This window comes from Panulirus ornatus, chromosome 50, assembly GCF_036320965.1.
Source record: "Panulirus ornatus isolate Po-2019 chromosome 50, ASM3632096v1, whole genome shotgun sequence".
In the NCBI taxonomy this organism is placed as follows: Eukaryota; Metazoa; Arthropoda; class Malacostraca; order Decapoda; family Palinuridae; genus Panulirus; species Panulirus ornatus.
In genome coordinates, this window is record NC_092273.1 from 10368774 (window position 1) to 10394471 (window position 25698).

General features: G+C 37.9%; 1 protein-coding gene across 27 annotated transcripts in view; it reads left to right on the forward strand.

Annotated features, from left to right (window-relative positions):
• smash (smallish) overlaps positions 1-25698 on the forward strand; it is a 435656-nt gene that overhangs the window by 364346 nt on the left and 45612 nt on the right. For 14 of the 27 annotated variants that reach the window (XM_071691393.1, XM_071691391.1, XM_071691418.1 and 11 more), the window contains 5 exons: positions 2527-2634; positions 11213-11275; positions 19156-19301; positions 22375-22621; positions 22813-24075. In XM_071691393.1, coding sequence (XP_071547494.1) covers positions 2527-2634; positions 11213-11275; positions 19156-19301; positions 22375-22621; positions 22813-24075 — 1827 coding nt within the window. The remainder of the gene's footprint in view (positions 1-2526; positions 2635-11212; positions 11276-19155; positions 19302-22374; positions 22622-22812; positions 24076-25698) is intronic. The other 13 variants (XM_071691401.1, XM_071691414.1, XM_071691403.1 and 10 more) reach the window with 5 other exon arrangements.

Here is a 25698-nt window from a genome sequence, read left to right on the forward strand (position 1 = left end):
ATTTCATGAAAATGTGAATTTTTTGTGCATCGGATGTCGTCATAATATTTTTTTCTCTCTCTTTACCTTTGCCAAGCTTCCCACAAACCATTCTCTGTTGTATCATCAGTCCAAGGTAACTAATATAAACCAATGGAAGGAGACCCTGGAATCTCCAGTTACTGTTTAGATGTTTGGTCTTCTTATATTGTTTCAATGAACTTAAGTCATGTTGGTATTATGTCGGCAAGCTTCTTCCAGATAGCCCTAGATGTAGTATGGTGGGACTGTGTGGTAACTTTTATGTCTGTAGGAGTATGGGAAAATTTATGTTTAGGAGGGAATTTAGTATGAAGAGCAGGCACGAAGCAATTTTCATAGGATCTCTGCCCAGTTATATTTTTTTCATTGATATATTGAAAGACTTTGGTTGATGTGTGTTATTTATATGGGTCTTAAAACTTTAGAGAACTTCCCTGTTCATTTGTTGGGAGGATTGAGTACACTCAAAGCATCAGATCAGTATAAGGTGTCTGCCTTCTGGAGAAGGTAATATGTTAAGAATTTTCATTTATGTCAAGCACAACTTTGCATAGATCTCGTTTTATATTTTCAAAGTAAGTAATGTGAGCCAAATTTTCTTTATAGATCTGTATTATAGAAGGTAAAATTATGTGTTTAGATGTTATGTAATTGGTTAACTAGATAGACTTTAAAGTCATACTTTGTGATATATATTTTTTTCTTTATGAAATACTGTATTGATAAAAGAAGTTCAAGATCAGAAACTTTATGGTTTGCATAGAAATGCTTAGCTGTCAAGTAAGAGACAACATTGCCATGAGCACTTAGCATCTATTTTTATCATCATTATTACCTTTGAAATGTTTACACCTTATGTTGATAGCAAGAACAAACTTTTAGAAAGTTCTTTATAAATTTTTTTCAACTGTTTTGTTCATCTTAGTATTGTAGAGCTTGCAACATATGTAATGCAGCAAGTTTTATTGGCAACCTTACATAGCAAAGCCCTAACCTTGCATTTTCAAACATGTTTTTTCTGAATGTTTAGTAGATTCAACTTAAGTATTATGGCTACTTATAAAGCTTTGATTAGAGGGATGTGTGGGAACATGAAGGTTCTGACACAGTAGTCATGGAAATTTCAGATTTGATCTCACTAATGTTTTGATTTGCATGTACTTAAGCTGATTATTTTGTTTTGGGATAAGAATAAGCTTGTAAGTGAAATAAGACCTCCCAAACACCAATAAGACCTCCCAAACACCAAAAGAGTATAACAAGTACCATAATGATCTTGTAAAGCCAGTGTTGTCAGATGTTTCAGTTGGTGTCTGTAAATGAAGTTAATATAGTTAACATTAGATAACAAAAAAAAAACAGAGCAAGGAGCCAGGTGAGAATTTTTCACTGTAAGGCTTATGTAGTCTGTTCTTGATGCTGCCTCAGTTGTGTGGGAGTTGGCAAATATGTATGAAAAAAGAACCGGAACCACTGGAATTCACTCCTAATGTCTATAAAGTTCAACATAGTATAATATAGAACCATCATATTATACCAGCATCCACTTAGTCATGTTACTTGCATATAACTTTGTTTTTGTTTTATATTATTTATGTAATGTCACACACTTCACACTTTTTGAGACTCTTTATATGATGAAGTGAAGTAAATAATAGATAAGAATCATATAGAATGTTTCAGTCTGCACCATAGGTCTTAGATGTACCTGAACCATTAACTTAGTCTTACCCTCACCTGTTCTAGCATATTTCACTCATATTTTTTCTATGTCATTACCGAGATCACTGTCTTAATGTTATGATCAGAATCATATTCATATACTGATAACAATTTAACATTTGCTGAATTATTATCATTGATGCTACAGTAAGAATCATAATTTGTTGGACTGTACTTGGTACAATTTCTGATTACAGAAATTAACACCTGGGAGTGCCAGGACCATACCTTCCCACTTCACAACAGACACTCCAGAATTTTTTTGTGGTGCTAATTGTAATCGCTTGTGACGTTATTTTTTCATACTGAATACGTCAAATTTAGATGAGGATAGTATAAGACAGACTTTACAAGGTTATTTCCTTTCCCCATACCATAAACTGTACAAAGATGTTGAGGATCCTTTAGGGTTTAATGAAAATGTAATTTGATTATGGTACAGTGTTAAAAGGAAAGAGGATGGGGAACTGAAAAATAAGTAGAAGACTCATTGGAGTATGGACTGGTCTATGAAACATGGCATCATGGGGAAATGATTTAAGAAGTGACAGCATCTTCCCACACAGCTAAACTCCTTATCTCTTAAGTTTTATTATGTAACAACTCAAACTTGTCTATTACTGAACTGATAGCATAGCAGGAGCTTCTAACGTGCTGTAGCTTTTATAATGATAAGTTTTAATATTCTAGATATTTTATGTTGTAGTTAGGCTATTGGTGTTGTAAAAGTTATGGTGATTGTATTTGTGTACTGTGAACTGAACTGTTTAAATTTTTTTTCAGACTGGGCCGGCTGTCCTCTACAAGTCAGCAACTGAGCAGATTAAGAAGGCAGAGGCAGTAAAAGCAATGAGGCAACATCTGATTAATGAGGAAGCAGAATGGCAGGCGGTGGGTTCTGCATGCTCTTGTCTTTCTCACTCTACCAGGATGTCCTTCTGGGGAGCAATCACTCAAGGACTTACTTAAGACTTTTCTCCTTTAGTTCTTACCCTGTAGTTTTGAGTCATGTCTTTTGGTCGAAATCCCTGAAGCATCCTGTGGGTTTAAACAATAAAGATGCACACTTTTCTAAAAAAATCCAAAGAAAAATTTATTAGGAAACGTTTTGTCTGTAGTGATGCTTTTGAGAGAATTCATTCCATAAGATATATTGAAGTATGTGGGAAATGTGGTTAGGGATTTTCACCCTTGAGGCAGCATTCATTAGCACTTCTCTTGGAGAGCACATACTTCTGATAACTTATTATAACTTTGATTCCTCTTAACTGTTAATAAGCAGTAAAGGGAACAAGATCACTAGTGGCTTGTATAGAGCAGAAGTATATCATATCAACTTCATCAAGCTTGTTATAGATATTGTGCAGAAATAATGTAGAACATAGCAAGATTTTTAGCCTTTTGGTGTAGTTTTATACTTTGTTGTTAAAATGTACATGCCACTAGATTTAAGGTTATGAATTGATAATGTTGGAGTTGGCCTTTCTTTGGATTTGGAAGTGATTAATCTTTGGTTGGGTGTCACCCAACTTGGTTGTGGTCATGATTTCCCCTAACCTTGTCCCTGACAAAGCCTTAATGTGGTAGAACCCCGTCTGGACACTGCTTTGATTGAGCTACACTGGTGTTGTTACCCATACTAGATTTGCATGTGATCCAACATGGGTTTGGATGAGAACTAGAATTGGTTTTGAATATAACTCAGCCTGGAGGTGGCATTTATCTAACCTGGCTGTGGTATAAACCATCCCAAATATGGGTATGATCCTACGTATGTGTGGGTATAACTCAACCAAGCTGTAGGCAATTCACTCCAGGTATTAGTATGATCAAGTCTGTTTGTGGATTCATCCTAATTGTGGGTATGCACATCACTTTGCATGGCTGCAGGTGTGACTTAGTCTGTCGGTGGCTGTCCAAGATGGATGACAACTCCCCGTGGAGAACTGAATACTATAGTTTAGCTCATACTAACAGTGGTCCAAGTTTGTGCATAAGAACCTTGCAAGAAGCATTTTCCTACTGGGATTGGGTTTCATGTGTTTTAGCATTAATGCTAAATACATAACATTTGAAATTAAGACTATGATCTAATAAGAGAAGCCATATGATGTGATGTAATGCCTTTGCATTACTATAAGTCTCGTCCGTAAGTTTGAAGGGAGGTAAATATAAATGTTCTGTTATAAAATTAGTTTTATCCTTGCTTGAGATTCTTGGGTGCTCCAGCTCAGGACTATGTGGGTGAATGGGTTGAATGCCTCTGGTGCACAGAATTAACTCTATGGAACCCTGGTACTCTGGTTAATGTATTAAACTTGATATGGGTGTAGTGTGATGTGGGATGTGTCAGTGGTGCAGGTGAGGATATATGCATGCATTATAGATTTGTGGCAGTGCCACTGGGTAGTCATTTCGAACCTGAACTGTTCGCACCTACCCCAGTATACAAGGTAAGAGGACAGCAAGAATTTGATTGCATATTTGTCCTGATGTTTTGAGTGTGTGTGCTTGGATTTGCTCTTATCTGTCTTGTAATGGAAGAAAACCATAACTTTACGTTCCATGTGTGCCAATATGAAATAAGCTGTGAATGTGTGATATTGATTTTTCTTACCTCCGAAGTTGGCGATTGCATAGTATGCTTAGGAAGTTTTAAATGTGTTTGGCTAAACTTTTTGAATAAACACATTTGGCATGTTGTGAGTGCCTTTAAGTATCTGCCTTACTCAAGCACATTCAGAGTAATCCAGCATGATCTTCAGCTTCTGAGAGGTTATAAGATGAGTGTTGGGCCACTCACTTCGTTACACCAAGGCTTTATTTGAAGTGTTAACAGAAAGAATTAGTGATTATATGACCTTGGTAAGTTGGACACTCCTGTGACAAGTCACTTTTGTGGAAGGTAAATCTGGAGAGCATGAGGAGAGAGAGAATAGCAATAAATGGTGACACATAGATGAAAGGCTTAAGATTAACCTAAGGTAGTTATTCTCTAAACCATTAAGATCGATGATATCACAAATGAAGCACTTGCAGATATATTCTTGGAAGACAAATTCTTATAAATTCTTATAAGTTTTTCTGTTTATTAAGAATAAACGGGAATTTGGGTGCATGAAATGAAATCAGGCCATCTTACCACCCAGAGACATGGTTCCTTATTTGCTTAATGAATTCATTATTTAGCTTTCACCCTTCATAGTGAAAGTTAAGATAAGAAGTACTAATTAATGTTAGATTTGAAAACTCAAGCTTGCATGGAAGTCAGTGGAATGTATTGAATGACTTTGGGAGAAGGTATGTCTATTAGGGAAATACTAACTGTTTAGTGCCAAGACTTTGGCAGAGGATGTCATGCTTCATCTCTCATAGTAAGATTGCTTTATGTGACTGATAATGCATTTGTATGCATTTAAAAAAGTGGATACCTATGTATTTATTGCATCACATAATTTTTACCTTCCTCTCGTACAAACTGTATTTCTGTATTTTTTCTTGTTACTTCATTTCATTGTACTGTCTGTTACCAGCCCACAGGTTTCTTCCCTTCTGTACTTCTAGTATATTCCTGCCCATTTAATCCCTTTCATTTGCATTCCACATTTCAGAAATTTCTGTGATGCACATCAATAGTTGTATACTGCTTATCTTTGTGTTATCTTTAACACTTTCTGTGTACATGGGGGTAGATCAGGTGCATACATTCACCTTTTGGAGGCTGGCAAAAAGGCAAGAAGACCAGTTTCTTGAGATGTGCTTGCTTTTCTGCTTTAGTGATAGAAATTGTTTTTAAATTTCATCTCAAAAAAGAAAATCCAGGAATAATTCCATATAGAACTAGTAAAGAATTAATATATTATTGGGTTACACATTCAGGGACTAAATGTTAGAATTTTCTGTTGTACAAGTGGTGTTAGTTCTTTAAAAGCAGTTCATGTCATGTAAATGGGATTGACTTTATCAGGTGTATGTGAAATATAAAAGGTTCAGAAACTTAAATCCATTCAAAGACATTTGAAACAATTGACAGTTCATGAAGTATGTGAATTGAAAGTCCTACTAACTGCAGTTATTGTTTAAACACGATTGAACTGGCTTTTTGGTAATGTTATTCGTCAGCGATAAGTATACCCACTTTATTTGATTCATGTGTGGTGCACTTCATACTTTCCATATCACTTGAATTATGCAGCTATAACTTTAGATTATTCATAAGACTTACCAATCTAACAAATTAAATAATTAAACCACTGAATATTAAAATAATTTTTCTTATTTGATAATGTTTTTATAGTTAATGCTATAATCCTGATGTGTTGATAATGATTCAAGAAAGGTAGTGGTTAAAACATCACTTACCTAAGTTCTGTTTTAACTTTAATCTTGAAAACCCCTCTGTAATAGATGATTGATTAGCCATTGTCTTATGATGTAAGATACCATCAATGTCAAATGACATTACATTACTCATGTCCTTGCCATTACATCCTGTAGATTAAGGGAAGGAGAGTTTATATTGGTTTGACTTAAGTTTCATTATGATCTCTTGCACCTTTTTTTTTTTTTCATAGTAAACCTTATTTTAATCAAAGCAAGAAGGAAGGGACATCACTATATATGCTTTGGTAAAGTAAGCGTTTTGTTTATACTTATAGAAGTTATGAAAGGATTCAGGGGAGAAAGGGTTGCAAGTTTTATTTAACTGTTTTGCAGGCACTTTTAAGTTTTCATGATGATGCTCATTTGATTAAGGACTTTGCCAGAGTCATTCCAAAATACTTGACTTTTCACACAGCAATACTGTATGGAATTAATATTTGTGTGTGTGTGTGTGTGTGTTTACATACTTGCATGTGGATATTGAATATGTGTTTTGTTTTTAGTATATATTGTATGTATGTGTGTGTGTGTGTGTGTGTGTGTGTGTGTGTGTGATTGATTATTAAGTATTTGTAATGTCTGAGAAGGTAGTTTACACATGTAGGACCCCATTTCCTTATATTTCTTTTTATCATGCAGCTTCATGAATTTTGTATGCTGTTTGCATTTTTCATGTTTTTAGCCATTTTGTTCCATTCATCCACTTTTCCTTTGCTATAAAGTGCTTCCTCACATCTTTTTTCACAAGTTTCATGCTTAGTTTCATGTTATGTCCTTTGGTTATTCTGTCCTTACACCTTTCAAAGAACTGTTCATTGTTTGCTTTATTGATGTAATTTAAAAACTTAAAAGTTGTACTTGGTCATTTCTCACACTCCTATCTCTTTCAAGGTGGGAAATTTTAAAGCCTTTAGCCTTTCCCTGTAACTCAGCTTTCTTAATTCTGGTACCATCTTTGTTTCTCTTCTCAGGACCTTTTCTATTTGCTCTTTGTGCTTCTTTAGGTGCAGTGTCCAAACCTGATAAGTATGTTCTAGATTATGATTTGAATAGCATACTTGATATTTCCTTATCCATGAATATGAGTGCTGTTCTAATATTTGCATAGAAAGTGGCAATAGGCTAGAGGAAGTGTCAAACCCTGGGGATAGGGGAGAAAGAATACTTCCCATGTGTTCCCTGTGTCATAGGCGACTAAAGGGGGTGGGAGCAGGGGGCTGGAAACCCTCCCCTTCTTGTATTTCAATTTTTAAAAGAGGAAACAGAAGAAGGAGTCAAGTGGGGAGTGTTCATCCTCCTCGAAAGCTGAGATTAGGGTGTCTGAATATGAGTGGATGTAACCAAGATGAGAAAAAAAGGAGAGATAGGTAGTATGTTTGAGGAAAGAAACCTGGATGTTCTGGCTCTGAGTGAAACAAAGCTAGAATGTAAAGGGGAAGAATGGTTTGGGAAAGTCTTGGAAGTAAAGTCAAGGGATGGTGAGAGGATAAGAGCTAAGGAAGGAGTAGCACTACTCCTGAAGCAGGAGTTGTGGGAGTATGTGAAAGAGTGTCAGGAAACAAATTTTAGATTGATGTAGGTAAAACTGAAAGTGGATGGAGAGAGATGGGTGATTATTGGTGCTAATGGACCTGATCATAAGAAGAAAGATCTTTAGAGTCAAGTGCTTTGGAAGCAGCTGAGTGAGTGTGTCAGTAGTTTTGGTGTATGAGACCGGGTATTAGTGATTAGTGAGGTAAATACAAAGATGAATGATGTGGCAGTTAAGGGTATAATTGGTGTACATGGGATATTCAGTGTTGTGAATGGAAAGGGTGAGGAGCTTGTAGATTTGTGTGCAGAAAAAAAAAACTGGTGATTGGGAATACTTGGTCTGAAAAGAGAGATATACACAAGTATATGTATGTGAGTAAGAGAGATAGTCAGAGGGCATTGTAAGATCACATGTTAATTGATAGTCGTGTAGAGGAGACTTTTGGACGTTAATCTGATGAGATGGGCAGCTGTTGGGATGTCTGATCACTATCTTGTGGAAGTGAAAGTGAAGACTTATGGAGGTTTTCAATAAAGAAGAGAGAATGTCGGGGAGAAGAGAGTGATGAGAGTAAGTGAGCTTGGAAAGGAGACTTGTGTGGGGAAGTACTAGGAGAGAATGAGTTTAGAATGGCAAAAGGTGAGAGCAAATGATGTGAGGGGAGTGGGTGAGGAATGGGATGTATTTAGGGAGGCAGTGATGGCATGTACTATAGATGCATGTGGCATGAGAAAAGTGGAAGGTGGGTGGATTAGAAAGGGTAGTGAGTGTTAGGATGAAGAGGTAAAGTTGTTAGCAAAAGAGGAAAGAGAGGCATTTTGATGATACTTTCAAAGAAGAAGTGCAAATGACTGAGATATGTATAAGAAAAAGCAGCAGGAGATCAAGAGGAAGGTGCATGGGTTGAAAAAGAGGGCAAATAAGAGTTGTGGTGAGAGAGTATCATTAAACTTTAGGGAGAATGAAAAGAAGTTTTGGAAGGGGTTAAATGACGTGCGAAGGTTTTTGAATGTGTTTGATGATAAAGTGGCAGATGTAGGATGTTTTGGTTTGGATGGTGTGCAAAGTGAGAGAATCAGGGAGAGTTGTTTGGTGAAGAGAAAAAAGTTGGTGAAAACTTTGCAGAAGATGAAATGTGATAAGGCGGTGGGTTTGGATGGTATTGCATTTGAATCAGTTAAGAAAGGGGGTGACTGGTTGGTGAAGATATTCAATGTATGTATGGATCATGGTGAAGTGTCTGAGGATTGGTGGAGTGCATGAATAGTCCCATTGTACGAAGGGAAAGGGGGTGAATGTGAGTGTTCAAATTACAGAGGCATAAGTTTGTTGAGTATTCCTGGAAAATTGTATGGGATGGTGTTGATTGAGTGGTTGAAGGCATGTATGGAGCATCAGAATGGGAGGAGCAGTGTGGTTTTAGAAGTGGTAGAGGATGTGTGGATCAGGTTTTTACTTTGAGGGTTATATAAGTTAAAAATACTTCAAAAAACAGATGGATTTGTTTGGAGCATTTATGGATCTGGAGAAGGCATATGATAGGGTTGATAGAGATGCTTTGTGGAAGGTCTTAAGAATTTATGGTTTGGGAGGTAAATTGCTAGAAGCAGAGAAGATTTTATCAAGGATGTGAGGCATGTGTACGAGTAGAAAGAGAGGATAGTGATTGGTTCCCAGTGAAAGTCAGTCTGCAGGAAGGGTGTGTGATGTCACCATGGTTGTTTAATTTGTTTATGGATAGGGTGGTTAGGGAAGTAAATAGAAGAGTTTTGGAGAGAAGGCTATAATGCAGTCTGTTGTGGATGAGAGGGCCTGGGAAGTGAGTCAGTTGTTGTTTGCCAGTGATACAGCATTGGTGGCTGATTTGTGTGAGAAACTGCAGAAGTTGGTGACCGAGCTTGGAAAAGTGTGTGAAGGGAGAAAGTAAATGTGAATAAGAACAAGGTTATTAGGTTCAGTAGGGTTGAGGGACAAGTTAATTGGGATGTAAGTTTAAATGGAGAGAAATTGGATTTGGAGAAAGTGAAGTGTTTTAGATATCTAGGGGGTGAATTTAGCAGCGAATGGAACCACGGAAGTGGATGTAAGTCACGGGGTCGGGAGGGGCCGAAGGTTTTGGAAGCAATGAAGAATGTGTGGAAGGAGAAGATGTTATCTCGGAGAGCAAAAATGGGTGTTTGAAAGAATAGTAGTTTCAACAATATAATATGGTTGCGAGGCATGGGCTGTAGATAGGGTTGTACAGAGGAGGATGGATGTGTTGGAAATGAAATATTTGAGGACAGTATGTGATGTGAGGTGGTTTAATCAAATAAGTTATGAAAGGGTAAGAAAGATGTGTGGAAATAAAAAGACTGTGGTTAAGGGAGCAGAAGAGGGTGTGTTGAAATGGTTGGGACAAATGGAGTGAATGAATGAAGAAAGATTGACAAAGAGGATATGTGTGTCAGATGTGGAGGGAATAAGAAGTGGGAGACCAAATTGGGGGTGGAAGGATGGAGTGAAAAAGATTTTGAGCAGTCGCAGCCTGAACATACAGGAGGGTGAGAGGCATGCAAGGAAGAGTGGATTGGAACAATGTGGTAAACCAGGGTTGATGTGCTGTTCAATGGACTGAACCAGGGCATGTGAAACGGGGTAACGATGCTGTTTCCTTTAGGGCGGGGTGGCACTGGGAATGGATTGAAGGAAGGCACCAAAATCACAGGGGTTGGGGATGTGTGAGTTGAGGTTACTAAGTGTGAGGCCTCTAAAGAATCTTATTCTCATGTTTGTTTCAAAATTGACTACCCTTTAGGCTTTTGCAGTGAAGTGAATGTTGGGTTCCCCATAGTGATAATTGATTCATTATTTGATATTTGGTATTTAGTGTACATTGAACCTTGGTAATTGTTTATGGTTAGCTCTAAGTTGTGGGTTTCATTCACATTTTAGTTTTATTTCTGGATACTTATGTGGATAGTTTTGTCATGCTTCCTCTTTTATCCAAGCTGTTATGCCCAAAACCAATAAAGGTAACACCTGAAAGTCTTTTAGTGTATTGGTTTTTTCATTATTTAGTTAAGTTAGTGAATTATACAGTTTCATCCTTTGATAATTGAATAACTAGATGGAACAATTATTTCTGCTGCAGATATTGTCAAATGATACAAATTTAGTATAACCAAAAGGCTTTTAGTGATAACCAAAAGTCTTTTAGTGATGCATTGTACGTGCACAGACAGGAACAAAATTTTTAGGTACTATGGCGTAGCTATGAGCACAGGAGTGGAAGAAGTATTAAGTGCGTGTATGTGAATGATTTATGGTGTGTGTGTAATTTTAACAAGTGTTATATATGTATCTTTTAAACATAGAGTTTATGGTAACATGAGATCAGTGTATGTATGGAAGTCATTGTTGAGGAGAATATGAAATTGTCAATTATTGCATAACTGTATATCTGAAAAATATTTGAAGAATGACTGTGGTGTGAGTCCTCCACAGAGTATGTGGCTGTGGGTTTAATGAGTACATGAGAAGCCCACTGACAGTATCCTGTTCCTCCACTAGCAGCCCTCCTCCTCCTCCTCCTCCTCCAAGAACCCGTACGATGAGGGCTCAGACTGGCAGTCGGTAAGTCCCCAGCGCTATCCTTGCTATGATATCACAGGCAGTGCTGTTTCTTTTGTTTTTTGTGCTTCTAAGTGTTCACTTTATATCTAATGGACTATTGCATCTGTAGACATGTGTATGATATGCAGCTTATTATTTTGGTATGTAATGCACTTGTTGGTCACTACTCATGTTGAATTATTCTGTGAATGCATGTCTCCATCACGGATCCTAAGGCTGTTTGTTTTTTCCAGTTATACTGTTTTCATGAATGGGGAAAGGAAATCTATTGTTAAGTGATATGAAATTAGATATTCTTTGTAAATGTTGATTTTACTCAAAGCAACCTTTTTCTCATGTCTCTGTCAAGATAGGTTAAAGTAATAATATTTAAGGACATATGGAATATGTATGCATCATTATATGTGAAAATCGTAAAATCCATAGTTGATTTAAAATTGATTTTACTGTGACCAACAGTGTGAAAGTTAATACCTCAATATGCTTCGCATATGAATGCTGTACTTGCCCTCAGCTGCTTACAAATCTTTACTTTGTCTTACATAATTACTTTTTAGGCAAGGTGTACCTAGGTATTATATAATTACAGGCAACTCTAGGAACACTAGTGTTCCTTCTGTCTTTTTTTTTCTGCTATATAGCACAGGAAGTATATATACAAACAAGGAGAGTAGTAGAGGCAGGATGAAGGAAGTGATAAGGGCAGGCATGAGGTAGGTGCTGGAAACCACCACATAAGGCTTCATTGCTCAGCTTCCAGTGGAGCTAAACCCTATCCAGTGTCCACTGAGACTCTCACCAGTACCTTACCTGTGACAGCTGTATATTAGCTTTAGCTGGTCTGATTATTGTGAGTTCACATAATCTACTATGACAGTATATACAGAATCGAAGTCCTGCTTATAGAAACAAGAATTCCAGTGTATTTCATGTATAAAGGGGATATCAGACTGATGTGTAAATAAACATTTTAAAACAGTGACTGAATCATAGTAGTGTTGGTGTTCATGGTGATGAGAGGGATGGCAGAAATCTTTACAGTGTGGGAACTTTTGGTTACCATGCATCAGTATGAATCTTATGATCATTTTGATCATGGCCTTCTTGAGCTGGTAAGATATTTAATGTGATAGTCTAGTATAGTCAGTTTTTCTTCCAAAATCATCCATGCATCTATAAATTAGCAACAAACCTAAGGACTTCCTTGTATCTAATTATATTATTGACACCCTAGGCATATATATTGTAAAGCATAAAATATATTAGATCATGACTCTGTCGTAATTAAAGAGCAATAACAAAATACATCTAAGCCTGAAGAGTGATAGATTCTTCACCAAGAAAGGTCGAGTACAGTTTTAATATGACATGTTTTGCTATTCATTACCTTGCATTGATAAGATTTTTTAAAAATCTTATGAATAGATTTTCTGTTAGAGCATATTATTTCAGTATGTATTTTTAAAATGAATCAGTTGTACCAAGACCTTGAGTAGGATAGTGCAGTAATTCTAAATATGCATTGCCAAGGATATTCAGATAGAGCATGTAGATCTAAGAAATAACTTATCAGTTGAGAGTTTTTTGTGTAATGTGTTTTTCCTTCAACATAAGTGTATACACACAAAGAAATAGATAGACAAATGCAGAATTACACAGAAAGAAATATACAGACAATCAAATATGTGACATGTTTGGAGGAAATAGGAGAATGGAAGATACCCAAAATCAATGTTAGAGAATTATGGAAAAGAAGCAAGTTTAGCTAGAAATGCCAGTTAAGATGAAAAAGATAAGCAGTGAAGGTATGAAAAATATTAGATAAGCAGTGATGTTATGAATAATAGTGAAGTCAGCACCGGATTTGTACAAGTAGATAAGGAAAATATATTTCAAAAATAAGGAGGGAAAGCTATAGATAACACCATCACCAGCCTTATCACTGAAAAGCAAACTGGAAATTGGCCATCCTTTTGTAACACGAGCCACAAGACACATAGGAACCAACTCTGGTGCATGATAAAGATCCACTTTTATTTCACTAATGTAGCCACCACTCATGAAGCACCTTTGATCCATTCCCGTGACATCTCTTCTAAAGAACACACAAACATAAAACACTACTCAGAAATCAGCTACAAACCAACCTTACCTTAAATATGAGAGTCGTGAAAAACCTGCACATAATCCATCCAGGTGCAAATGCACACCCACCCTTTACTCCAACCAATAAAAGCAATGCAATTGAAACCTCAAAGAACTATCCTGCAGTGGGCCCTAACAGCATATGAAATTTTCACTTAAACACTTTATCCCAGTTGCATTCCAAGACTTTACAGACATCTGCAACCACTCTTACTTGCACAACAATTGGGTACATTGAAAGAAGGCATCAGTTTAATCACTATGTATTAGGAGGTAAACTTCAGGAATCTACATATGAAAGGGACCTTGAAGTCAATGTTGTGCATAACCAGTTGCCAGATCTCCATACTAGAAGAATTAGAAAAAAGCAAACTGTTTACTGGCATAATTAGAATCACAATTAAGCATATGGGTAAGGAAATGTATGGTAAACTATTCACAACATATGATAGACCAAAACTGGATTATGCCTCTCAGGTAAAGAAACAGATTTAATTGAGAGTCCAGAATTAAGAGACCTAAGTTACAATGGAAGGCTGAGGGCTGCAGAACTGCCCATTGTGGAGGAGAGAAAGGATAGGAGGAAATGACCTGAATATAGCCTTCAAATTTGTAAATCATATGTGCTACAATGACTGAGAAAGATTTTTTGTGAGATGCAATGAAAGAGCAACATGAGATGATAGCCAAATGATAAGCTAGGTAAAAGGCTCATTAGAAAGGCTTTAAACATTTGCTGTTTTAGTGTAAAGGTGGTGGGTGGTTGGTATAGTCTGTGAAATGAAATTGTTAAAATGCTGTTGGTAGAAAAGTGTTTAGAAACTACTTGATGGTAAAGAAAATTTAATTGATGTGGATCTATGAATGTAGACTCTTCTTTCTCTGCACAGTTGGGTAATTACACACAGTGATATCCAGTCCTGAAACCTTCCGAAGACACCAAGGAATGCCAGGGAAAGCCCTTAGGGTTGGTTAGAAAAAAGTAATGGGTTAGGCTAGGTTAGAGAAAGCTTTTTAGGTAGATCAGGGTGCTTGTATGATTTCCTTGGCATCTCCACAAAGGTTTTATGAGAAACCTAGATACGAAGTATACTTTCAGTAAATTTATCAGTTTATTCTTAGTTAGCATATAGTTACTTTACAAAGGAGAGATTAGAAATATTTCAGTTAAAAATATTTCAGTAAGTTCATACATCAAATTTTTATCCCATGCAGTGGGGTAGTGCCAGGAATGGATGAAGGTAAGCCAGTATGAATATGTACATGTTTATATATGTACATGTGTGTGTATGTGTACGTATATTTATGTATATAGCATACAAACCTCCAGTAGGCAGAATCAAACCCAGGGCCTCTGCATGGCAGGCAGGAGTGCCACTGCTAGATCATAGCCTAGCAGTAGTGCTCCAGCCCACCACATAGGGGTCCCAGGTTCAATCCTGGCTGTTGGAGGTCTGTTTGTTATATGGTAGTGCACGTCCATATGCACTCTATTTGTATATATGTATATGTATATATGTTGATATGTATGTATATGTGCGTGTACAGGAACAGGGGGCTGGAAATCCTCCCCTCTTGTTTTTTGAATTTCCAAAAGAAGGAACAGAGAAGGGGGCCAAGTGAGGATATTTCCTCAAAGGCTCAGTCCTCTGCTCTTAACGCTACCTCGCTAGCGTGGGAAATGGCGAATAGTATGAATAGTATGAATAGGGTGGTGAGAGTAAGTGAGCTTGGGAAGGAGACTTGTGTGAGGAAGTACCAGGAGAGACTGAGTACAGAATGGAAAAAGGTGAGAACAATGGAAGTAAGGGGAGTGGGGGAGGAATGGGATGTATTTAGGGAATCAGTGATGGATTGCGCAAAAGATGCTTGTGGCATGAGAAGAGTGGGAGGTGGGTTGATAAGAAAGGGTAGTGAGTGGTGGGATGAAGAAGTAAGAGTATTAGTGAAAGAGAAGAGAGAGGCATTTGGACGATTTTTGCAGGGAAAAAATGAAATTGAGTGGGAGACGTATAAAAGAAAGAGACAGGAGGTCAAGAGAAAGGTGCAAGAGGTGAAAAGAAGGGCAAATGAGAGTTGGGGTGAGAGAGTATCATTAAATTTTAGGGAGAATAAAAAGATGTTCTGGAAGGAGGTAAATAAAGTGCGTAAGACAAGGGAGCAAATGGGAACTTCAGTGAAGGGCGCAAATGGGGAGGTGATAACAAGTAGTGGTGATGTGAGAAGGAGATGGAGTGAGTATTTTGAAGGTTTGTTTAATGTGTTTGATGATAGAGTGGCAGATATAGGGTGTTTTGGTCGAGGTGGTGTGCAAAGTGTGAGGGTTAGGGAAAATGAGTTGGTAAACAGAGAAGAGGTAGTAAAAGCTTTGCGGAAGATGAAAGCCGGCAAGGCAGCAGGTTTGGATGGTATTGCAGTGGAATTTATTAAAAAAGGGGGTGACTGTATTGTTGACTGGTTGGTAAGGTTATTTAATGTATGTATGACTCATGGTGAGGTGCCTGAGGATTGGCGGAATGCGTGCATAGTGCCATTGTACAAAGGCAAAGGGGATAAGAGTGAGTGCTCAAATTACAGAGGTATAAGTTTGTTGAGTATTCCTGGCAAATTATATGGGAGGGTATTGATTGAGAGGGTGAAGGCATGTACAGAGCATCAAATTGGGGAAGAGCAGTGTGGTTTCAGAAGTGGTAGAGGATGTGTGGATCAGGTGTTTGCTTTGAAGAATGTATGTGAGAAATACTTAGAAAAGCAAATGGATTTGTATGTAGCATTTATGGATCTGGAGAAGGCATATGATAGAGTTGATAGAGATGCTCTGTGGAAGGTATTAAGAATATATGGTGTGGGAGGCAAGTTGTTAGAAGCAGTGAAAAGTTTTTATCGAGGATGTAAGGCATGTGTACGTGTAGGAAGAGAGGAAAGTGATTGGTTCTCAGTGAATGTAGGTTTGCGGCAGGGGTGTGTGATGTCTCCATGGTTGTTTAATTTGTTTATGGATGGGGTTGTTAGGGAGGTGAATGCAAGAGTTTTGGAAAGAGGGGCAAGTATGAAGTCTGTTGGGGATGAGAGAGCTTGGGAAGTGAGTCAGTTGTTGTTCGCTGATGATACAGCGCTGGTGGCTGATTCATGTGAGAAACTGCAGAAGCTGGTGACTGAGTTTGGTAAAGTGTGTGGAAGAAGAAAGTTAAGAGTAAATGTGAATAAGAGCAAGGTTATTAGGTACAGTAGGGTTGAGGGTCAAGTCAATTGGGAGGTGAGTTTGAATGGAGAAAAACTGGAGGAAGTGAAGTGTTTTAGATATCTGGGAGTGGATCTGGCAGCGGATGGAACCATGGAAGCGGAAGTGGATCATAGGGTGGGGGAGGGGGCGAAAATTCTGGGAGCCTTGAAGAATGTGTGGAAGTCGAGAACATTATCTCGGAAAGCAAAAATGGGTATGTTTGAAGGAATAGTGGTTCCAACAATGTTGTATGGTTGCGAGGCGTGGACTATGGATAGAGTTGTGCGCAGGAGGATGGATGTGCTGGAAATGAGATGTTTGAGGACAATGTGTGGTGTGAGGTGGTTTGATCGAGTAAGTAATGTAAGGGTAAGAGAGATGTGTGGAAATAAAAAGAGCGTGGTTGAGAGAGCAGAAGAGGGTGTTTTGAAATGGTTTGGTCACATGGAGAGAATGAGTGAGGAAAGATTGACCAAGAGGATATATGTGTCGGAGGTGGAGGGAACGAGAAGAAGAGGGAGACCAAATTGGAGGTGGAAAGATGGAGTGAAAAAGATTTTGTGTGATCGGGGCCTGAACATGCAGGAGGGTGTAAGGAGGGCAAAGAATAGAGTGAATTGGAGCGATGTGGTATACCGGGGTTGACGTGTTGTCAGTGGATTGAATCAAGGCATGTGTATGGGGGTGGGTTGGGCCATTTCTTTCGTCTGTTTCCTTGCGCTACCTCGCGAACGCGGGAGACAGCGGCAAAAAAAAAAAAATATAGATATAGATATATATATATATATATATATATATATATATATATATATATATATATATATATATATATATATATATATATATATATTTTCTTTTTTTTTTTTTTGTCGCTGTCTCCCGCGTTTGCGAGGTAGCGCAAGGAAACAGATGAAAGAAATGGCCCAACCCACCCCCATACACATGTATATACATACACGTCCACACACGCAAATATACATACCTACACAGCTTTCCATGGTTTACCCCTGACGCTTCACATGCCCTGATTCAATCCACTGACAGCACGTCAACCCCGGTATACCACATCGATCCAATTCACTCTATTCCTTGCCCTCCTTTCACCCTCCTGCATGTTCAGGCCCCGATCACACAAAATCTTTTTCACTCCATCTTTCCACCTCCAATTTGGTCTCCCACTTCTCCTCGTTCCCTCCACCTCCGACACATATATCCTCTTGGTCAATCTTTCCTCACTCATTCTCTCCATGTGACCAAACCATTTCAAAACACCCTCTTCTGCTCTCTCAACCACGCTCTTTTTATTTCCACACATTTCTCTTACCCTTATGTTACTTACTCAATCAAACCACCTCACACCACACATTGTCCTCAAACATCTCATTTCCAGCACATCCACCCTCCTGCGCACAACTCTATCCATAGCCCACGCCTCGCAACCATACAACATTGTTGGAACCACTATTCCTTCAAGCATACCCATTTTTGCTTTCCGAGATAATGTTCTCGACTTCCACACATTCTTCAAGGCTCCCAGGATTTTCGCCCCCTCCCCCACCCTATGATCCACTTCCGCTTCTATGGTTCCATCCGCTACCTCGCTAATGCGGGAGACAGCAACAAGGCAAAATGAATAAAAAAAAATATATATATATATATTTCTGGGGTTAGGGGAGAAAGAATACTTCCCACGTATTCCCTGCATGTCGTAGAAGGCGACTAAAAGGGAAGGGAGCGGGGGCTGGAAATCCTCCCCTCTCATTTTTTTTTTTTTAATTTTCCAAAAGAAGGAACAGAGAAGGGGGCCAGGTGAGGATATTCCCTCAAAGGCCTAGTCCTCTGTTCTTAATGCTACCTCGCTAATGCGGGAAATGGCGAATAGTATGAAAGAAAAGAATATATATGCATGTATGAGTGGATGGGCCATTCTTAGTCTGTTTCCCGGCACTACTTCACTGACGCGGGAGATGGCGATCAAGTATAATATTTAATGGAATGTATTATTAGATACTTTTTGCTCAGAAATACATTATTGTTGGTTTTTGTCTTTTGGTAAACAATATGTAAATTCTTATTTCACAAAAACAGATGAAGTACGAAATATTCTAAAGATTTGAACCATAAAGAATTTACAGTACAGTATTATAGTCATTATGAATAGACATTATATATATATAAAGTGCATTGAAATGTAAATAGCAAGTAACCACTTTATTTCAATATTTTTGTATTTTATCATTGACAAAGAATTGTAGAAATGTTTTAACTTCACAGAAGTAGATTAAATGTAATATTTGATGATTATCCATTTATGATATAATGTTGTTTCAACATACTCCAAATAGTGGATTCTAGTTACTTGTGTGTTGTAATATTTGTATTATCAGTACAACAGTTGATGATTTATAGATTTTTTGAATAATTGATGCAAGTATGCTACTCACCAGGTGCTTGAGATTCCTATGTATGGATTTTGTATCTATGTAGAATTGATGTATTTACCTTCTTACAGAATTTAGACAAATGGAAGAGCTCTCGAAGGAAGCGTAATGAAGAAGTTTTGGAGCGAGTAATTGAAATAAAGAAAAATGAGCAAGAGGAGGAATTGGTCCGCACAAGACGTAAAAGCAAAACATTCAGTGAAATGCAGGAAGATAAGTGAGTAGGAACAAAACATTTCATATACATGGTAGATTGTAGCAAGGTTTTTTACACATTGATGAACAATATTATTATTGTTATCATAATCATACAATCCCAGGGCCCCATTTATGGATTTACACTCACTTAGGAGTATGGAGATAATGGATTCCTCTTGAATAAAATAGCTCCTTTCGGTCTAGTGAGGATGATACAGCCTCAGTAAAGGTGACTTCTTGCTAGTGGTGTAACCACATGCAGAAGAAGTTCCGTAGAACTTATGTATATGGTCTGATGGTTGTGATAAGATTTCTGCACCTGAATATATAAAGTAATTTAACTAGTCTCCTCATTAGCATACATCTGAATGCTCCAAATTTTTGTATGAGATATATTGACTTACTAGATATGGTACACTTACACTAATTATTATCTTCTGAGGGTTCAATATGTGGACTTCTGACATTCTGTCCACAAACATACAATCTCTACTTGTTATATGTAACACTTGGCAACACTTAACTTTTGCAGCTCATTCTTCGTAGCTTTAGAGTTTCCCATGGTGAGCACTGTGTCCTGGCCCTGTCTTTTGTCAAAATGGTAGAAGCAGTAGATAGAAGTAGTAGGTAGGAACATTTAGGCAGAAACATTAGGTAGAAGCAGTGGGTAGGAGCATTAAATAAAAGTAGTCACTAGGAACATTAATTAGGAGCTTCTGCAAACACTGTGCCCTCTGCCAGTGACCTGTCAAGGGTGAGGCACTAAAGGCTAAGAAGTGGCACTGGAGTTCTTTAGTTGTGGCCACCCCTATGAGGGAGCTCCAATTGGAACAGACATCAGAGAGAGCAGAAGAGGGTGTGTTGAAATGGTTTGGACATGTGGAATGAATGAATAAGGAAAGGTTGACAAAGAGGATATATGTGCCATATCCCATGCTAGCAATGTAGCTCCAGGAACTGACAAAGAAAGGCCACACTTGCTCACATCTATTCTATGTTTTTCATGCGTAATGCACATTACAGGATATGCATGTCAGAAGTTTAGACGGAAAAGGGATTGGGACACCAAGGAGATGGAAGGATGGAGTGAAAGAAGGCTTGAGTTATTGGGGCCTGAACATGAGAAGCATCCATGAAATAGAGCAAGGAGGGGTGTGGTATACATAGGTGATGTGTTGTCACTGGGCTGAATCAGAGCTCATGAAGTGGACATGGGAGAACTTGGAAAGGTCTTTGAGGCATGGATGTGGTTGGGAACTTTGGTTTCAGTGCATTATACCTGACAGCTAGAGAGAGGATGTGAAGAACTGAGGTTGTTCTTCATCTGTTCTTGTTGTTTCCTCGTTAATCCAAGAAATGGCGAGCAAGTAGAAAAAAAGAAATGATACTAATATTATTTTTTCTTTTACTTTGCCATTTCCTTCATTAATGAGGTAGTGCCAGGAACAGAAGAAGATTGGCTTCATTCACTCGCATCCAGACTCTAGCTGTGAAACACCAAAACCAGAGCCCCTTACCTACACCCAAGTCCCACAGATCTTTCCATGGTTTCCTCTGACCACTTCATATGTCCTGGTTCATCTCATTGACAGTCTGTTACCCTCTGTATACCACATCACTCCAGTTTGCTGTGTCTCCTGCATGCCCCACACCCTCCTGCATGTTCATCTTTCACTCCATCCTCTTTGATTTCTCCCTCTTCCTTCATTTTCCCCATTTTCCTTGTTCCCTTGACGTCCAGTATAAACACCCTTTTAGTCATTGTCTACTCACTTATCCTCTCCATATGTTCAAGTGATTTCTGTACCCTTCTCTATAGTTGTCTTTTACATGCTCCTCTTACTACCACGCATCTTTCTTACCTTGTCATTTTTTACTTGATCATCCCTCATCACACCACAGATTGCCCTCAAACATTTTGTAGAATTCATTCATCCTGTTCTGTGCTTTTTCATGTAGGTTGTACATCTTACATCCTTACAGCACCATTGGAACTACTTTACCATCAAACATACCCATCTTTACCCTCACAGACAGTGACCTCTCTTTCCACACAGTCCTCAGTGTGCCCAGAAACTTCGCCCTTTCAGCCAGTCTATGGCTCACTTCAGCTCCCTTGGTTCCATTTACTGCCATATCCACTCCCAGATATCGTAAAGACTTTATTTCCTCCTGATTATTTCCATTCAAACTCACATTCCAACTAGCTTAATAACCTTGCTTTTATTCTCATTTACTCTCAGTCTTTTCCTTTCCCACATTATTATTATTGTTATTATTATTATGATTATTAGTTATTATTAGTAACAGTTGAGTCTATTTGTATGCCATGGATCACATGCTTACAGGCTCCCTTTTTCCATAGGAAACTCTAAACTCCAGCCCCATAGGGTAGCAAAGGATAGGGATATCAGTATTCCATAGGGGTATACTTATTATCTTGTATTGATAGAATACATTGTCTTTCCCAGTTCAGCAAGTTGATATCAATATAAACAGACAACATTCATACTTGCAAACATCCAGTCTCTATCTGCCATGCATACTATATGTACTGAAACTATAACATGCCATCCATAGGCAATCTCCACAGACCACTCTGTCTGTGGTTTACCTTTGACCACTTTATAATGCCCTGATTCAGTCCATTGACAACAAGGCATCTCCCACTTACTGTACCTCATTAGTCCAGTTCATTGATCCAGTGCACACCTCTCATCCTCCTGAAGATATTGCACACACCATCCAAATCATTTATTACCATACTCATAATTGATAATTGAGTAGGTCTTGGAAAATCACTTGTAAAGACCACTTTCTCTACATATCCCTTACATTACCTCTCTGAAGATCAGTGTTACCCTTCACTCTCTCTCCAGTCATTGCTCTCAAATGTACATTTCAAACATTTGCGCATGACCATACTACTTCAGAACTTTGACTTTTCCCCAGTAACTGCTCCTCTTGTAATACTGCTTTGTGAACATGAAACTGAACTCTGAAGTATATCATTTCAAATACCTAAATGCATGCTTTCTGCTTCTCTAAGTAACTATTGCTTTATGGTAATTCCACTTCTCTATTGTCAACAGGAATAAAAGAGGACGGCGATATAACTTGGTAGTTCATGATGATGACCAGAATGACCTGACTGGCCTTGGGTTATCTTCAGCTAAGAGTACAAGTTCCCTTAATGATGCACATGAAGAGAATGATGTTAAGGACTTAGACCAGGACAACAAAGATGCCAAAAGTGATGCTGGCTTTTGCACAGGCTCTGACACTGGCAGTGATGGTGTGTTTGCTGAAGATAATATCAGTGACACATCTTCAGCTCTAGTGAGTGTGATTATTAAGCACAATGATTGATACTGCAGAAAATATATTATATGTATGTTTTTTTAAGATGTATTGTATGATGTATGTGGAACAGAATTAGTACTTTAGGCATGTGTTTCTGTGTCTATTACATAATGTCTTTATAATAGATAATATTGTACATTTAACTGATAAAATAATTTTGTTTACAGGGAGACAAAAAGGAAGCGCATGATTCTCTTCTGGATCATGGGGTATCAAAGGAAGAAGAACCCCATATTAATGGTCATGGTTCTAGCTTGATAACTGAAGGTTTTCACTCCGCCACGATTCATACAGATGAATATACATATGACAAAGCCATAGCAGGGTACAGGCAATATGCTGAAAACAGTGCTAAGAAGAGAACTTCTAGCATCACAAGTTTGAATAGTAATACAAGCTGTAGTAAGGATGACGAAAGAAAGGATGATAAGTCTCGTATGAATGGCTGTTCACCAAGTCCAAATAAAAGTAATAAGATGGAAGAAAAACTCAACTTCTTTACAAAAGAGATGGAGAGGGACTTCAGAACAAGCCCAGAACCAAGAGTAACTATGAGAGAAAAATCAAGTAAAGTTGATATTGGTAAAAGAAGGTCTATGTTTGAAATGCATGACTCATCACCAATTCAAAGTGAGAGGGATCAGAAATTGACCAACAGAAGATCTCTTGATATATCTAGCACTTTAAGAAACAAGGTAGCATCTTTTGAAAATCTTGAGACTGAGACTCCTAAAGTTCGAGGTGTTACTCCTACTCGGGACACAAACCTTCGGAGTAAGGTAGCATCATTTGAGAATCTTGATATGGAAAGCAACAAAGTGCGTGGTGTAACTCCAACTAGAGATGTTAAGTTCCAAGAGAAACGAGCAGCATTTGTTAATAAAGATACTGATTCACAGCCAGTTAGAAAGAAGACACCTGAAAGAGATGTTAATTTTCATAAGAAACTTGCATCATTCACTAGTATTGAAAATGGAGAAGATGAAAAGGTACGAGAACGCAAGACCATCCCCCAGGGAGACCCGACTTTGAAGAACAAAATTGCATCATATGAACAGCTGGAACAGTTAGCAGATTCTTATACTTCAAATCCTCGAGAAGAAATGATCAAGAACAAAGATCGATCTGTCAGTTTGGAACATTTGGATGATCCACAGGTGGAGGTAAAAATGCGCCCAGCACGTTCACTGATAAACATCCCAGGACGCATTCCTTCGACCCCTTACATGGTGGTGGATCTTGAGGGTTCTAGGTTGGAAGAAAAATGTGTAATGCAAACAGTCCCCATGGTGAGTGATGAACCAGAGTCTGCTATTGTTCAGGATCCAGCTAAACGCTCTACCATCTACGAAACTGTAGAGAAGTGCCAAGTGATTCGTGATGTTGACTCAGCTCCTATGTATTCTATTTTCCAGTACCTCAGTCCAGAGGTTTGTCACACTTGTAATCAGAGCTTCTGTGTGTGACTTTGTTTTAATTAAATTTGCTATTAATATTGCTGTTGCTTTAGCATTTAGTAACTTTTTGAGTGTGTTTTTGCATTATATGACTTGTATTCCTTGTATCTCTATTCATAGTTATAGTAAGCAGAATATCAGTAAAAGTATCTTTATACAACTCCAAGTCACTGGTAATGCTTGAACATGATGAAATAAGAGGTAAAATTTCAGGAAAATACTTGGCACATCTACATTGTGATCCAGCTTAAAGCATCTTAGACGGGGCAACTATTCCTGATCTGTGGGCGTATTTTGGATTTATCAGTTGTTACATTTATTTTGTTTGTGTTTTTCATGGCATTGGCATATGCAGGGACTTTCCATTTAATTAGGAACAAAAGATTGAATGCATAAAGGTGCAGTGAGATTCTGTGTTTTCTGAAAAAGTCAATTTGTCTCAGAATCAAAATTTGTCTGCATTTGAAATTATCCTAAGTTTGTGCTTCTGTCGTGTAGATATGTGCATTTTATTTGACGCATTTTCTTGTGGTCACATCAGCTTCATGTTGCAGACTTTTGATGGAGCATGCAGTAACAGTGAGATGTTTTGTGTTTAAGCTGCTATGTGATTTTAGTATATAATTGTGTAATGCATGAAAGCTTTATATGTTAACATTTGGCTTTTGTTGCATACATATTAACCATTAGGGCTAAATAGAAAGATTATCATTTCATTTGTAATTACTTATGTTAGTAGTTTAAAGCTTCTGGGTATGGTATTCTGCTAAATTTCTTTGCATACTTTGATGTTCTTTTTTTATATTTTGATACTTAATTGAAGGCCATCATCACAATTATTTTACAGGGAAGGACCGCTTTTGTCATATAACAGTCTAACTTTTCCGTCCTTTGCATACATACCCAGCTTTCCTCATGACTCATATGATTACTGTTATAGGTGCTTGGCCATGGATGTCTAGGTCACTCTTCAAGTGATTCTGCAAAAAAAAGAATTTTGGGTGATCCAAGTGATGAGGAGAAAGTTATATGTATCAGTTGATGAGGAAAGTGAAGAAGTGAAATTTAAACAAATGAGAGACTTTGAGTGATTTCATTGAGAGTAAGGTGGAGTGAGATTAGTACAGGACCCCACTACCCTTGCTCTTGACTTTTGTTTAATCATATCCAGCGGTAGATTACATAACAACTGCATGTTATTTTCTGTGGGTGTAATCCTAGGATGTTAGAGGATTTTGGTGGCATTATAGTCAAGAGCAAGATTATTTCCAAGAATATTTTGAATGGTAGCACCATGAATAGACAATGGCCCCATTTGCTCACATTCACTCATGGCTCTTTTTTGTTACTGTTTTTCCTGTTTTTATTTAACTTGATTCACTTTAATAAGGTATTTTTAGGAACATGAATGCGCCTTTTAGGAAAAATCACTTCATGGCTCATTTTGTTTCCTCTTTAGGGAAGCACTGTCAGGTTTGCATAGAGCAGGTTGTTAGTCCACTATAAGCTAGCACTGCCTTTTAGCAAAATGGTAGAAGCATTAGTTAGAAGTATTAGGTTGAAACACTTAGGCAGGAACATAAGGTAGAAGTAGTA